At 48.0% G+C, this 13,088-nt stretch overlaps 1 protein-coding gene across 1 annotated transcript in view; it reads left to right on the top strand.

Moving 5' to 3' along the window:
* myt1la (myelin transcription factor 1-like, a) overlaps positions 1-13,088 on the top strand; it is a gene marked incomplete at both ends in the record, with an annotated part of 660,446 nt that overhangs the window by 141,990 nt on the left and 505,368 nt on the right. The window contains 4 exons of the mRNA XM_079255058.1: positions 1,364-1,812; positions 1,930-2,550; positions 7,962-8,342; positions 8,731-8,865. Coding sequence (XP_079111184.1) covers positions 1,364-1,812; positions 1,930-2,550; positions 7,962-8,342; positions 8,731-8,865 — 1,586 coding nt within the window. The remainder of the gene's footprint in view (positions 1-1,363; positions 1,813-1,929; positions 2,551-7,961; positions 8,343-8,730; positions 8,866-13,088) is intronic.

The following is a 13,088-nucleotide window of genomic DNA, read 5'->3' as shown; positions in this document are numbered from 1 at the left end:
GCATGGATTTCACGCAGATGACTGCATGGAGTTCACGCAGACGACTGTATGGAGTTTGAGTTCACGCAGACGACTGCATGGATTTCACGCAGATGACTGCATGGAGTTTGGGTTCACGCAGATGACTGCATGGAGTTCACGCATACGACTGTATGGAGTTTGAGTTCACGCAGACGACTGCATGGATTTCACGCAGATGACTGCATGGAGTTCACGCAGACGACTGTATGGAGTTTGGGTTCACGCAGATGACTGCATGGAGTTTGGGTTCACGCAGACGACTGTATGGAGTTCACGCAGACGACTGCATGGAGTTTGGGTTCACGCAGACGACTGCATGGAGTTCACGCAGACGACTGTATGGAGTTTGGGTTCACGCAGACTAATGTATGGAGTTCACGCAGACGACTGCATGGAGTTTGGGTTCACGCAGACGACTGCATGGAGTTCACGCAGACGACTGTATGGAGTTTGGGTTCACGCAGACGACTGTATGGAGTTTGGGTTCACGCAGACAACTGCATGGAGTTTGGGTTCACGCAGACGACTGTATGGAGCTTGGGTTCACGCAGACGATTGTATGGAGTTTGGGTTCACGCAAACGACTGTATGGAGTTTGGGTTCACGCAGGCGACTGTATGGAGTTTGGGTTCACGCAGACGACTGTATGGAGTTTGGGTTCACGCAGACGACTGCATGGAGTTCACGCAGACGACTGTATGGAGTTTGGGTTCACGCAGACGACTGCATGGAGTTCACGCAGACGATTGTATGGAGTTTGGGTTCACGCAAACGACTGTATGGAGTTTGGGTTCACGCAAACGACTGTATGGAGTTTGGGTTCACGCAGACGACTGTATGGAGTTTGGGTTCACGCAGACGACTGCATGGAGTTCACGCAGACGACTGTATGGAGTTTGGGTTCACGCAGACGACTGCATGGAGTTCACGCAGACGACTGTATGGAGTTTGGGTTCACGCAGACGACTGTATGGAGTTCACGCAGACGACTGTATGGAGTTTGGGTTCACGCAGACGACTGTATGGAGTTTGGGTTCACGCAGACAACTGCATGGAGTTTGGGTTCACGCAGACGACTGTATGGAGTTTGGGTTCACGCAAACGACTGTATGGAGTTTGGGTTCACGCAGACGACTGCATGGAGTTTGGGTTCCTAACCCTAACCCTGACTGTCCGTGTGGGAATCTATTCGTAGTGTCAAACGACTATCGCTGATAACTTTATTTATCTTTTGCTGGTAATCAATGAATCTGTGTCTGTAAATGAATCTTAAGACCAGATGTATACAAGAGGCTTCTTTTCTTTTGTCTTTGATCATGAATGTATCTTCTGTCTTCCTCAGTGTCTACGGATGTCCTCATGCCAAGAAGAGAAAGGCTCAGGACAAACAACCTCTGGAACTAGGTGCCAAGAGGAAGGCCTTCCTAAAATCCTGCCCAGGCGAGGAAGAGGAGCATCCCGGAACCTTCACCGACTTCCAGAATCCAGCTCTGCAGGCTGGACAGGAAGCGAAGGAGCAAGAGGAGGTAGAGCAGGAGGCTACAGAGAGAGATGGAGATGAGGAGAAAGATGAAGAGGTGGAGGATGAATTTTCTGAGGAAGAACAGGGAGAGGAAGAGGAGGAAGATGAAGAGACACAGGTGGAGAGAAGAGACATGAGAACAGGAAGTGATCAGGTGGGGGAGGAGGGGATGGATGAGGAAGAGGATGATGGCGATGAAGAGGAAGAGCAGGAGGATGAGATGGAGGAAGATGAAGAGGAAGAAGTGGAGATGGAAAATCATCAGCACGGTGAGCTTAACCTCTTCATCACAGACAAAGACATTTGTGAACCTCCCTTTGCAGTGTTTTGTCAACAGTAAATCTCCTTCCTGTGTGGATCCAGCTCATGTTTGTTCTTCCTGTCAGGGTATGGACCCAGTGGACAATCTAAGCTCGTCTCCATCCAGAAGGACAACAACAACAACTGCTGCACTGCCTCCTCCGTCATGGCTAACAGGCCCAGAGAAGAGTACGAGAACTATGACGAACTGGTCGCCAAGTCGTTGCTCAACCTCGGGAAGATCGCCGATGATGCAGTCTACCAGGCCATGACCGAGTCGGACATGAACAGCAACTCCTCCAGGGAGGAGGATGAGGATGACAGCAGTGAGCAGGGCGACAAGAAGGGTGAGCTGAGCGTGGACGTGGATAGCGACGTGGTCAGAGAGACGGTGGACTCCCTGAAGCTGCTGGCCCAAGGTCACGGCAACATGCTGTCTGGGGACAGCTACATGGAGGACAGCGTGGTGAATGGGACATCCAGCCTGGGACTGAGGCCTCAGGGGGAAAACAGTGGGGACCAGGTGTGTCTTAGCAGTCTGGAGTGTCTGAGAAACCAATGCTTCGATCTGGCCCGGAAGCTGAGCGAGACGCAGTCATCAGACCGGCCTGTCCTTGATTCGCTCCACAACCAACCGCAGAACCCAGCAGACCGGCAGATGTCCCACCAATTAAACAGGTACAGAACACTACAGTCTACGACCTGTGGTGCACAGATCACATGACTTTACAGGTGAAATAAACCAGAGTTAAGTCCTGGTCTGAAGTCATGGGGAACCCTGAAAGAACCTCCATCATGGGGAACCCTGAAGGAACCTCCATCATAGGGATCCTTGAAGGAACCTCCGTCATGGGGAACCATGAAGGAACCTCAATCATAGGGAACCCTGAGGGAACCTCCATCTTTTGGAACCCTAAAAGAACCTCCTTCATAGGGAACCCTGAAGGAACCTCCATGACGAGTAACCATGAAGGAACCTCTGTCACAGAGAACCCTGAAGGAACCACCATTAGGAGGAATCCTGAAGGAACATCATTTACAGGGAACCCTGAAGGACCCTCCATGAGGAGGAACCCTGAAGCAACCTCCATCATGGGGAACCCTGAAGGAATCTTCATCATAGGGAACCCTAAAAGAACCTCCATCACAGGGAACCCTGAAGGAACCTCCATCATAGCGAACCCTGAAGGGAACTCCATTAGGAGGAACCTTGAAGGAACCTCCATTCTAGGGAACCCTGAAGGAAGCTCCTTCATAGGAAACCCTGGAGGAACCTCATTAGGATGAATCCTGAAGGAATCTCCATCAAAGGGAACCCTGAAGGAACCTCCATTTGGAGGAACCTTGAGGGAACCTCCATCATGGGGAACCAAGAAGGAACCTATGTTAGGATAAACCTTGAAGGAACCCCCTTCGTAGGGAACCCTGAAGGAACCTCCATTAGGAGGAATCCTGAAGGAACCTTTGTCACAGGGAACCCTGAAGGAACCTCCATGAGGAGGAACCCTGAAAGAACCTCCATGAGGAGGAACCTGAAGGAACCTCCTTCACAGGGAACCCTGAAGGAACCTCCATCATAGGGAACCCTGAGGGAACGTCCATCTTTTGGAACCTGAAAGAAACCTCCATCACGGGGAACCCTGAAGGAAGCTCCATGAGGAGGAACCCTGAAGGAACCTCCATCATCGGGAATCCTGAAGAAACTTCCATTACAGGGAACCCTGAAGGAACCTCCTTCATAGGGAACCCTAAGGGAACGGCCATTAGGAGTAACCCTGAAGGAACCTCATTCACAGGGAACCCTGAATTAACCTCCATGAAGAGAAACCCGGAAGGAACATATATTAGGAGAAAGCTTGAAGGAACCTTCTTCATAGGGAACCCTGAAGGAACCTCCATGACGAGGAACCCTGAAGGAACCTCTGTTACAGGGAACCCTGAAGGAACCGCCATTAGGAGGAACCCTGAAGGAACCTCATTCACAGGGAACCCTGAAGGAACCTCCATTAGGAGGAATCCTGGAGGAACCTCCATGACGAGGAACCCTGAAGAAACCTCATTCACAGGGAACCCTGAAGGAACCTCCATGAGAAGAAACCCTGAAGGAACCTCCATTAGGAGGAATCCTGGAGGAACCTCCCTGACGAGGAACCCTGAAGGAACCTCTGTCACAGGGAACCCTGAAGGAACCGCAATTAGGAGGAACACTGAGGGAACCTCCATCACAAGGAACCCTGAAGGAAGCTCCTTCATAGGGAACCCTAGAGGAACCTCATTAGGATGAATCCTGAAGGAACCTCCATCACAGGGAACCCTTAAGGAACCTCCATTGGGAGGAACTTTGTAGGAACCTCCATCATGGGGAACCCGGAAGGAACCTATGTTAGGATAAACCTTGAAGGAACCCCCTTCGTACGGAACCCTGAAGGAACCTCCATTAGGAGGAACCCTGAAGGAACTTCCATCACAGGGAACCCTGAAGGAACCTCCATGAGTAGGAACCCTGAAGGAACCTCCATCATAGGGAACCCTGAGGGAACCTCCATCTTTTGGAACACTAAATGAACCTCCATGAGGGGGAACCCTGAAGGAACTTCCATTAGGAGGAACCTTGAAGGAACCTCCATCATAGGGAACCCTAAAGGAACCTCCATCACAGGGAACCCTGAAAGAGCGTCCATCATAGGGAACTCTGAAGGAACTTCCATCACAGGGAAGCCTGAAGGAAGGTCCTTCATAGGGAACCCTGGATCAACCTCATTAGGATGAATCCTGAAGGAACCTCCATCACAGGGAACCCTGAAGGAAACTCCATTAGGAGGAACCTTGAAGGAACCTCCATCATCGGGAACCCGGAAGGAACCTCCATCACAAGGAATCCTGAAGGAAGGTCCTTCATAGGGAACCCTGGAGCAACCTCATTAGGATGAATTCTGAAGGAACCTCCATCACAGGGAACCCTAAAGTAACCTCCATTAGGATAAACCTTGAAGGAACCCCCTTCATAGGGAACCCTTGAGAAACTTCATTACGATGAATCCTGAAGGAACCTCCATCACAGGGAACCCTGAAGGAACCTCCATTATTAGGAACTTTGAAGGAACCTTCATCATGGGGAACCCGGTAAGGAACCTATGCTAGGATAAACCTTGAAGGAACCCCCTTCGTAGGGAACCCTGAAGGAACCTCCATGAGGAGGAACCCTGAAGGAACCTCATGAGGAGGAACCTAGAAGGAACCTCCATGAGGAGAAACCCAGAAGGAAAATACATAAGGAGAAACCTTGAAGGAACCTCCTTCATAGGGAACCCTGGAGGAACCTCCATTACAGGAAACCCTGAAGTAACCTCCTTCATAGGGAACCCTGAGGGAACCTCCATGATTAGCAACCCTGAAGGAACCTCTGTCACAGAGAACCCTGAAGGAACCTCTGTCACAGGGAACCCTGAAGGAACCTCCATCACAGGGAACCCTGAAGGAACCTCCATGAGGAGGAACCCTGAAGGAACCTCTGTCATGGGGAACCCTAGAGGAACCTCCATCATGGGGAATCCTGAAGGAACCTCCTTTATAGGGAACCCTGAAGGAACCTCCACCATAAGTAACCCTTTAGGAACCTCCATTAGGAGGAAAACTGAAGGAACCTCTATCATAGGGAACCCTGGAGGAACCTCCATCATAGGGAACCCTGGAGGAACCTCCATCATGGGGAACCCTGAAGGAGCCTCCTTTATAGGGAACCCTGAAGGAACCTCCACCATAAGTAACCCTTTAGGAACCTCCATTAGGAGGAACCCTGGAGGAACCTCCATCATAGGGAACCCTGGAGGAACCTCCATCATAGGGAACCCTGGAGGAACCTCCATCATGGGGAACCCTGAAGGAGCCTCCTTTATAGGGAACCCTGAAGGAACCTCCACCATAAGTAACCCTTTAGGAACCTCCATTAGGAGGAACCCTGGAGGAACCTCCATCATAGGGAACCCTGGAGGAACCTCCATCATAGGGAGCCCTGAAGGAACCTCCATCATAGGGAGCCCTGGCGGAACCTCATTAGGAGGAATCCTGAAGGAACCTCCATCACCACAGGTTTCTGAGCATGCTCCATGTTTTATTCCTGTTTCTGGTTTATCTGTGCGGTACAGTTATAGCGCCCCCTGCAGGCCAGGCAGGTGTACTACAATTTTTCACACATTTCTAGAAACGATTCTGTCTCTAAAATGAACTCTATGTGGACGTAGTCTGAGTCCAACAACCACAGTCTCACTCCCAGTTTAATTCCCAGTCCAACCATTAAACCCCAGACGGGAACACATCTCCATGCTCATCTCTTCTGGCTGTGTTGTTTCTGATTAAAACACTGTGAAGTTGTAGGACAGTCAGGTGGATGCTCATGCTGACCCAGTCATGTGGATTATGTAATCCCAGTCCTGGACTCAGCGTGGTGAATTTTCTAGAAGCTACTGCTAATGCATCATCTCTGTGTCCTTCATTTCATTTAAACTTTTTTATTCTTTTCTCCATGATACAGCAAAAAAAAACAAAAAAAAAAACAAAACAGAAAATTTACTCCAGACTTACAATCATTATAAAATAATGATTGTAGTAGATTTCATGTAATAAAAAAAAGTTCCACCTGGATCCACCTGATGAGCGCACTCTGCCCCCTAGTGTTCAGCATAATGAAGTGCATTTCTTTCCAGATGGACCAGAATGGTCAGTGGAAATACACTGATGCTTTTACATGCCAACTTTCTCTTTGTTGCACCACACGATGATCCTGGTTCCGTTTGTGGCCCCTGGCAGCCATCTGCACCGAAGATTTCATCATCAATCAGGCCAGCTGTGGGGCCAAATTCCAGCTCTTCCCACAACATTTGCTTCCGTTAAGGAAGAAGGAAGCAGCAATAAACACAGGTGCAGTACCTCCTTTCGGGACTTTTTATGCTGAAATTAAAATATTTATTTCATTATTAATAATAGTCTTGTATTCAGAATGACCCACCAATTAAACTTTAATTATTTTATATGAAATAACTTACAATGATGTGCTCTTTCAGAGGATTTGTTTTCATGCTGCAGGTGACTGAAATGGACATCTACACACACATTTATACTTATTATTATTTGCAATTTAAAACAAAAGTTCTTCTGTCTTCATAAATATTTACAACACAGTTTAGCTGTTTCATCATCTGTTCTCAGACGTTTGACAGCCAGTGCAGTCACACTAAAATGTTAGCTGTGTGCTAACATGTTAGCACACACAGCTGCAGTGAAAGCCACATGTGCTTCATTCTTTAAGACATGGAACGTTTTTAGAGCTGGAGACTAATTCACCCCATGTCCACATCACATCTGTCTTCAGTTTTTGTATTTCAGGTTGACATTTTCTTGTCTTTGGGGACTGTTGCAGCCCAAGTGTTTACCAACTGAAGCTGTGGTTTACACGTGCCTCCTGCTGTTCATAATAATCTAATCCTGGTCATCTTGGTTTGAAGAAAAAAATAAAGTTTCATTCTTTACTTTCAAGAATTACAAAAATATTATCAACAAGGTATGTTCTGCTGGATATTAAGTCTAACATAGACATGGTAGGAAAACCGCAGTTGGTGGTAAAAACCCACAAACCGAAGACATTCTGCCGTCTCAATAGTACCCACATGACTGCTCTTAAAGCCATAGCGTGTAATAATCTAAAACAAGAAAATAGCTCCTTCTTACTTAAGTATTTTCCAAATTAAAATTAAACATCTAATGTAAATGTATTTCCTTGTTGAACACAAGGATTAAAACAAAGTCATCCTTTGTTAAAATAGCAAATGAATTTAACATATAATAAATTAGTTTGCCTCATACAGGGACATCTAGTGGTTGCTTCACATTTCTGTTTTATCTTTAATATGACAAACTCACTCAATGTAAAACTTTCATTTCCATTTACTGTTTGACAGATCTGTCCATTGTTGGACAGTGTCGAACAGTTGGACAAAGTCAGAACATGTTGAACGGTGTTGTGTTGAATTCAACAGTAACCTCCTTCAACAGTATGGGAGAGATTGTCTCAGGTGTCTAAGTCTCTCCTGGTTTTGTCTCAGGTACAAGCAAGGTACGCCAGAGGATCCCCGGTCTCTGGAGCGCAGCTACTCTGACATGGTGAACCTACTGAAGCTGGAGGAGCAGCTGAGTCCGGCATCCAGAGGTTACCCGCCCGACCAGGACGGAGACGAGGACACCACATCAGTGGCGTCCGACCCCTCTGAGGAGACCTTCGACATGTCCAAGGGAAACCTGACGCTGCTGGAGAAAGCCATCGCTCTGGAGACAGAGAGGGCAAAGGTGATGAGGGACAGAATGCCTTCGGACCATACAATCTCCCGACGGGATGTACATCATCACCGCAGTCATGGCAACCACATCTCACGGCTGAGCAGCAGCGAGGACGAGCGAAAGTCCAGGATACATCATGATGGGCTGAGGAAGATGTACTACCCTAAAGGTAGAAATCCAGCCACTCTCAGCCGGAACTTTTCTTCCTGAAACTGGTTTCTGCATCTGAGACGCAGCATCTCGATTTGTAGCATTTAAGCCTTATCACTGTGTCTGCAGGTCCATGTAAGCCATTCCTATATTCCGTCTAGGAAATCCATAGAAAGCGGGTTTCCACAGAAGTCTAAAGATGGTGGACTCGTTTTATTAATTTCCAATCAAATTTTCGTCTTTAGATCTGCAGATTTTCTTTGATGATAAAATGCCTCCAGATATGAGCCAGTTTGTCTTTGTGGTTTACAGATGTTTCCCATTGGAATGGGGGGATCTGGATTGCAGGACAGATGATATAGACTTGAACCACCTTGTCCCATTTTCACTGTCCCCTTTCATTTCAGATTCTTCCAGAGGCGAGAAGAAAGAGAGCAAATGTCCAACACCAGGCTGCGATGGTACTGGTCATGTGACCGGTCTGTACCCGCATCACCGGAGCCTGTCTGGATGTCCTCACAAAGACCGCGTCCCTCCTGAGAGTAGGTCCTGCTGAGTGGATGATCCGAGGATCTGAGAAAAAATCTGACAAGTCATTTTTACTGAAACGTTGTGAAGTGGCGCAAAACACATAAAGTTGAATTAAAACAAACTACTCCCAGATCACCCCTTAAATTCTTCTAAATCCTTTAAACCTTCCTCTATCCATCTTCCACCACTTATCCGGGGTCGGGTCGCGGGGGCAGCAGCCTAAGCAGGGAAGCCCAGACTTCCCTCTCCCCAGCCACATTTGCCAACTCTGCGGGGGGATCCCGAGGCGTTCCCAGGCCAGCCGAGAGATATAATCCCTCCAGCGTGTCCTGGGTCTTCCCCGGGGTCTCCTCCCAGAGGGACGTGCCTGGAACACCTCACCAGGGAGGTCCAGGAGGCATCCTGACCAGATGCCCGAGCCACCTAAACTGGTTCCTCTCGATGCGGAGGAGCAGCGGCTCTACTCTGATCTCCTCCCGGATGACCGAGCTCCTCACCCTATCTCTAAGGGAGAGCCCGGCCACCCTGCGGAGGAAACTCATTTCAGCCGTCTGTATACGAGATCTCCTTCTTTCGGTCACGACCCACAGCTCATGACCATAGGTGAGGGTAGGAACGTAGATCGACTGGTAAATCGATTCGCCTTCTGGCTCAGCTCCTTCTTCACCACGACAGACCGGCGCAGAGTCCGCATTACTGCAGACGCCGCACCGATCCTGGGATCAGGACTCCCTGGGCCGCAGTTCAATGATCAATTCTGTAGTCGTATCATCGGACCTGATGATGCGTGATGTCAACTGATCACCACCTGGTGGTGAGTTGGCTCAGATGGTGGGGGAGGAAGCCGGTCAGATCTGGCAGGCCCAAACGTGTTGTGAGGGTCTGCTGGGAACGTCTGGCTGAGTCCCCCGTCAGAGCGAGCTTCAACTCCCACCTTCAGCAGAGCTTCAACCATGTCCCGAGTGAGGCGGGGGACATTGAGTCCGAATGGGCTGTGTTCCATGCCTCTATTGTTGAGGTGGCCGGCCGGAGCTGTGGCTGTAAGGTAGTTGGTGCCTGTCGTGGCGGTAATCCCAGGACTCGTTGGTGGACACCAGCAGTGAGGGATGCCGTCAAGCTGAAGAAGGAGTCCTATCGGGCCTTCTTGGCCTGTGGGACTCTGGAGGCAGCTGATGGGTACCGGCGGGCTAAGCGGCATGCGGCTTCGGCCGTTGCCGAGGCAAAAACTCTTGCATGGGAGGAGTTCGGCGAGGCCATGGAGAAAGACTTCCGGACGGCTTCGAGGAGATTCTGGTCCACCATCCGGCGGCTCAGGAGGGGGAAGCAGTGCTCCATCAATACTGTGTACAGTGGAGGTGGGGAGCTGCTGACCTCAACTCGGGACGTTGTGGGTCGGTGGAGGGAATACTTCGAAGACCTCCTCAATCCTACCAACACGTCTTCCAATGAGGAAGCAGAGCTGGCGGACTCAGGGGTGGACTCTCCGATCTCTGGGGCTGAAGTCGCTGAGGTGGTCAAAAAGCTCCTTGGCGGCAAGGCCCCGGGAGTGGATGAGATCCGCCCGGAGTTCCTTAAGGCTCTGGATGCTGTGGGGCTGTCCTGGCTGACACGCCTCTGCAGCATCGCGTGGACATTGGGGGCAGTACCGCTAGATTGGCAGACTGGGGTGGTGGTCCCCCTTTTTAAGAAGGGGGACCGGAGGGTGTGTTCCAATTACAGGGGAATCACACTCCTCAGCCTCCCTGGTAAGGTCTATTCAGGGGTCCTGGAGAGGAGGGTCCGCCGGATAGTCGAATCCCGGATTGAGAAGGAGCAGTGTGGTTTTCGTCCTGGTCGCGGAACAGTGGACCAGCTCTATACCCTCTCTGGGGTCCTGGAGGGGGCATGGGAGTTTGCCCAACGAGTCTACATGTGCTTTGTGGACCTGGAGAAGGCATTCGACCGTGTCCCCCGGGGGCTCCTGTGGGGGGTACTCCGGGAGTATGGGGTACCGGACCGCCTTGTACGAGCTGTCCGGTCCCTGTACGACAGGTGTCAGAGCTTGGTCTGCATTGCCGGTAGTAAGTCGGATTAGTTTCCAGTGAGGGTTGGACTCCGCCAAGGCTGCCCTTTATCACCGATTCTGTTCATAACTTATATGGACAGAATTTCTAGGTGCAGCCGAGGTGTTGAGGGGATACGACTTGGTGGCCTCAGGATTGGGTTCCTGCTTTTTGCAGATGACGTGGTCCTGTTGGCTTCATCTGGTCGTGATCTCCAGCTCTCACTTGAGCGATTCGCGGCTGGGATGAGAATCAGCACCTCCAGATCTGAGACCATGGTCCTCAGCCGGAATAGGGTGGATTGCCCTCTCCGGGTCGGGAGTCAGGTCCTGCCTCAAGTGGAGGAGTTAAAATATCTCGGGGTCTTGTTCACGAGTGAGGGAAGGATGGAGCGCCAGATCGACAAAATCTTTTAAACCTTTTTAAACCCTTTAAACCTTCCTAAACCCTTTAAATCTTCCTAAACCGATTTAAACCTCCCTAAACCCTTTAAACCTTCCTAAACCCTTTAAACCTTCCTAAAACCATGAAACCTTCCTAAACTCATTTGTACCTTCCTAAACCTGTTTAATCTTCGTGAACCCGTTTACACCTTCCTAAACCCGTTTAAACCTTCCTAAACCCTTTAAACCTTCCTAAAACCATTAAACCTTCCTAAACCCTTTAAACCTTCCTAAACCCGTTTAAATTTCCTAAACCTGTTTACACCTTCCTAAACCGTTTAAACTTCCTAAACCCGTTTACACCTTCCTAAAATGTTTAAACCTTCATTAACCGTTTAAACCTTCCTAAACCCTTTAAACCTTCCTAAAACGTTGAAACCTTCCTAAACCTGTGTAAACTTCCTAAACCATTTAAACCTTCCTAAACCCGTTTAAATTTCCTAAACCGTTTAAACCTTCTTAAACCCTTTAAACCTTCCTAAACCATTTAAACCTTCTTAAACCCTTTAAACTTCCTAAACCCTTTAAACCTTCCTAAACCGTTTAAACCTTCCTAAACCCTTTAAACCTTCCTAAACCGTTTAAACCTTCCTAAACCCTTTAAACCTTCCTAAACCATTTAAACCTTCCTAAACCCTTTAAACCTTCCTAAACCCTTTAAACCTTCCTAAAACCATTAAACCTTCCTAAACTAATTTAAACCTTCCTAAACCCCTTTAATCTTCCTGAACCCGTTTACACCTTCCTAAACCGTTTAAACCTTCCTAAACCCTTTAAACCTTCCTAAACCGTTTAAACCTTCCTTAACCCTTTAAACCTTCCTAAAACCATTAAACCTTCCTAAACCGTAAAACCTTCCAAAACCCGTTTAAATTTCCTAAACCTGTTTACACCTTCCTAACCCTGTTTACACCTTCCTAAACCGTTTAAACCTTCTTAAACCCTTTAAACCTTCCTAAACCATTTAAACCTTCTTAAACCCTTTAAACTTCCTAAACCCTTTAAACCTTCCTAAACTGTTTAAACCTTCCTAAACCCTTTAAACCTTCCTAAACCGTTTAAACCTTCCTAAACCCTTTAAACCTTCCTAAAACGTTGAAAACTTCCTAAACCCGTTTAAATTTAATAAACCTGTTTAAAACTTCCTAAACCTTTTAAACTTCCTAAACCTGTTTACACCTTCCAAAACTGTTTAAACCTTTCTAAACCGTTTAAACCTTCCTAAACCCGTTTAAACTTCCTAAACCTGTTTACACCTTCCTAAACCGTTTAAGCCTTCCTAAACCATTTAAACCTTCCTAAACCCGTTTAAACCTTCCTAAACCGTTTAAACCTTCCTAAACCATTTAAACCTTCGTAAACCCGTTTAAACTTCCCAAACCTGTTTACACCTTCCTAAACCGTTTAAACCTTCTTAAACCCTTTAAACCTTCCTAAACCATTTAAACCTTCTTAAACCCTTTAAACTTCCTAAACCCTTTAAACCTTCCTAAACCATTTAAACTTCAAAAACCTGTTTACACCTTCCAAAACTGTTTAAACCTTTCGAAACCCTTTAAACCTTCCTAAACCGTTTAAACCTTCCTAAACCCGCTTAATCTTTCTAAACCCGTTTACACCTTCCTAAACTGTTTAAACCTTTCTAAACCGTTTAAACCTTCCTAAACCCGTTTAAACTTCCTAAACCTGTTTACACCTTCCTAAGCCTGTTTACACCTTCCTAAAACGTTTAAACCTTCCTAAACCTGT

The sequence above is a fragment of the Telmatherina bonti genome, assembly GCF_933228915.1.
Source record: "Telmatherina bonti genome assembly, chromosome: 16".
Classification (NCBI taxonomy): domain Eukaryota; kingdom Metazoa; phylum Chordata; class Actinopteri; order Atheriniformes; family Telmatherinidae; genus Telmatherina; species Telmatherina bonti.
The sequence above is the reverse complement of the archived record's forward strand: the minus strand, read 5'-3'. Positions and strand labels throughout refer to the sequence as shown.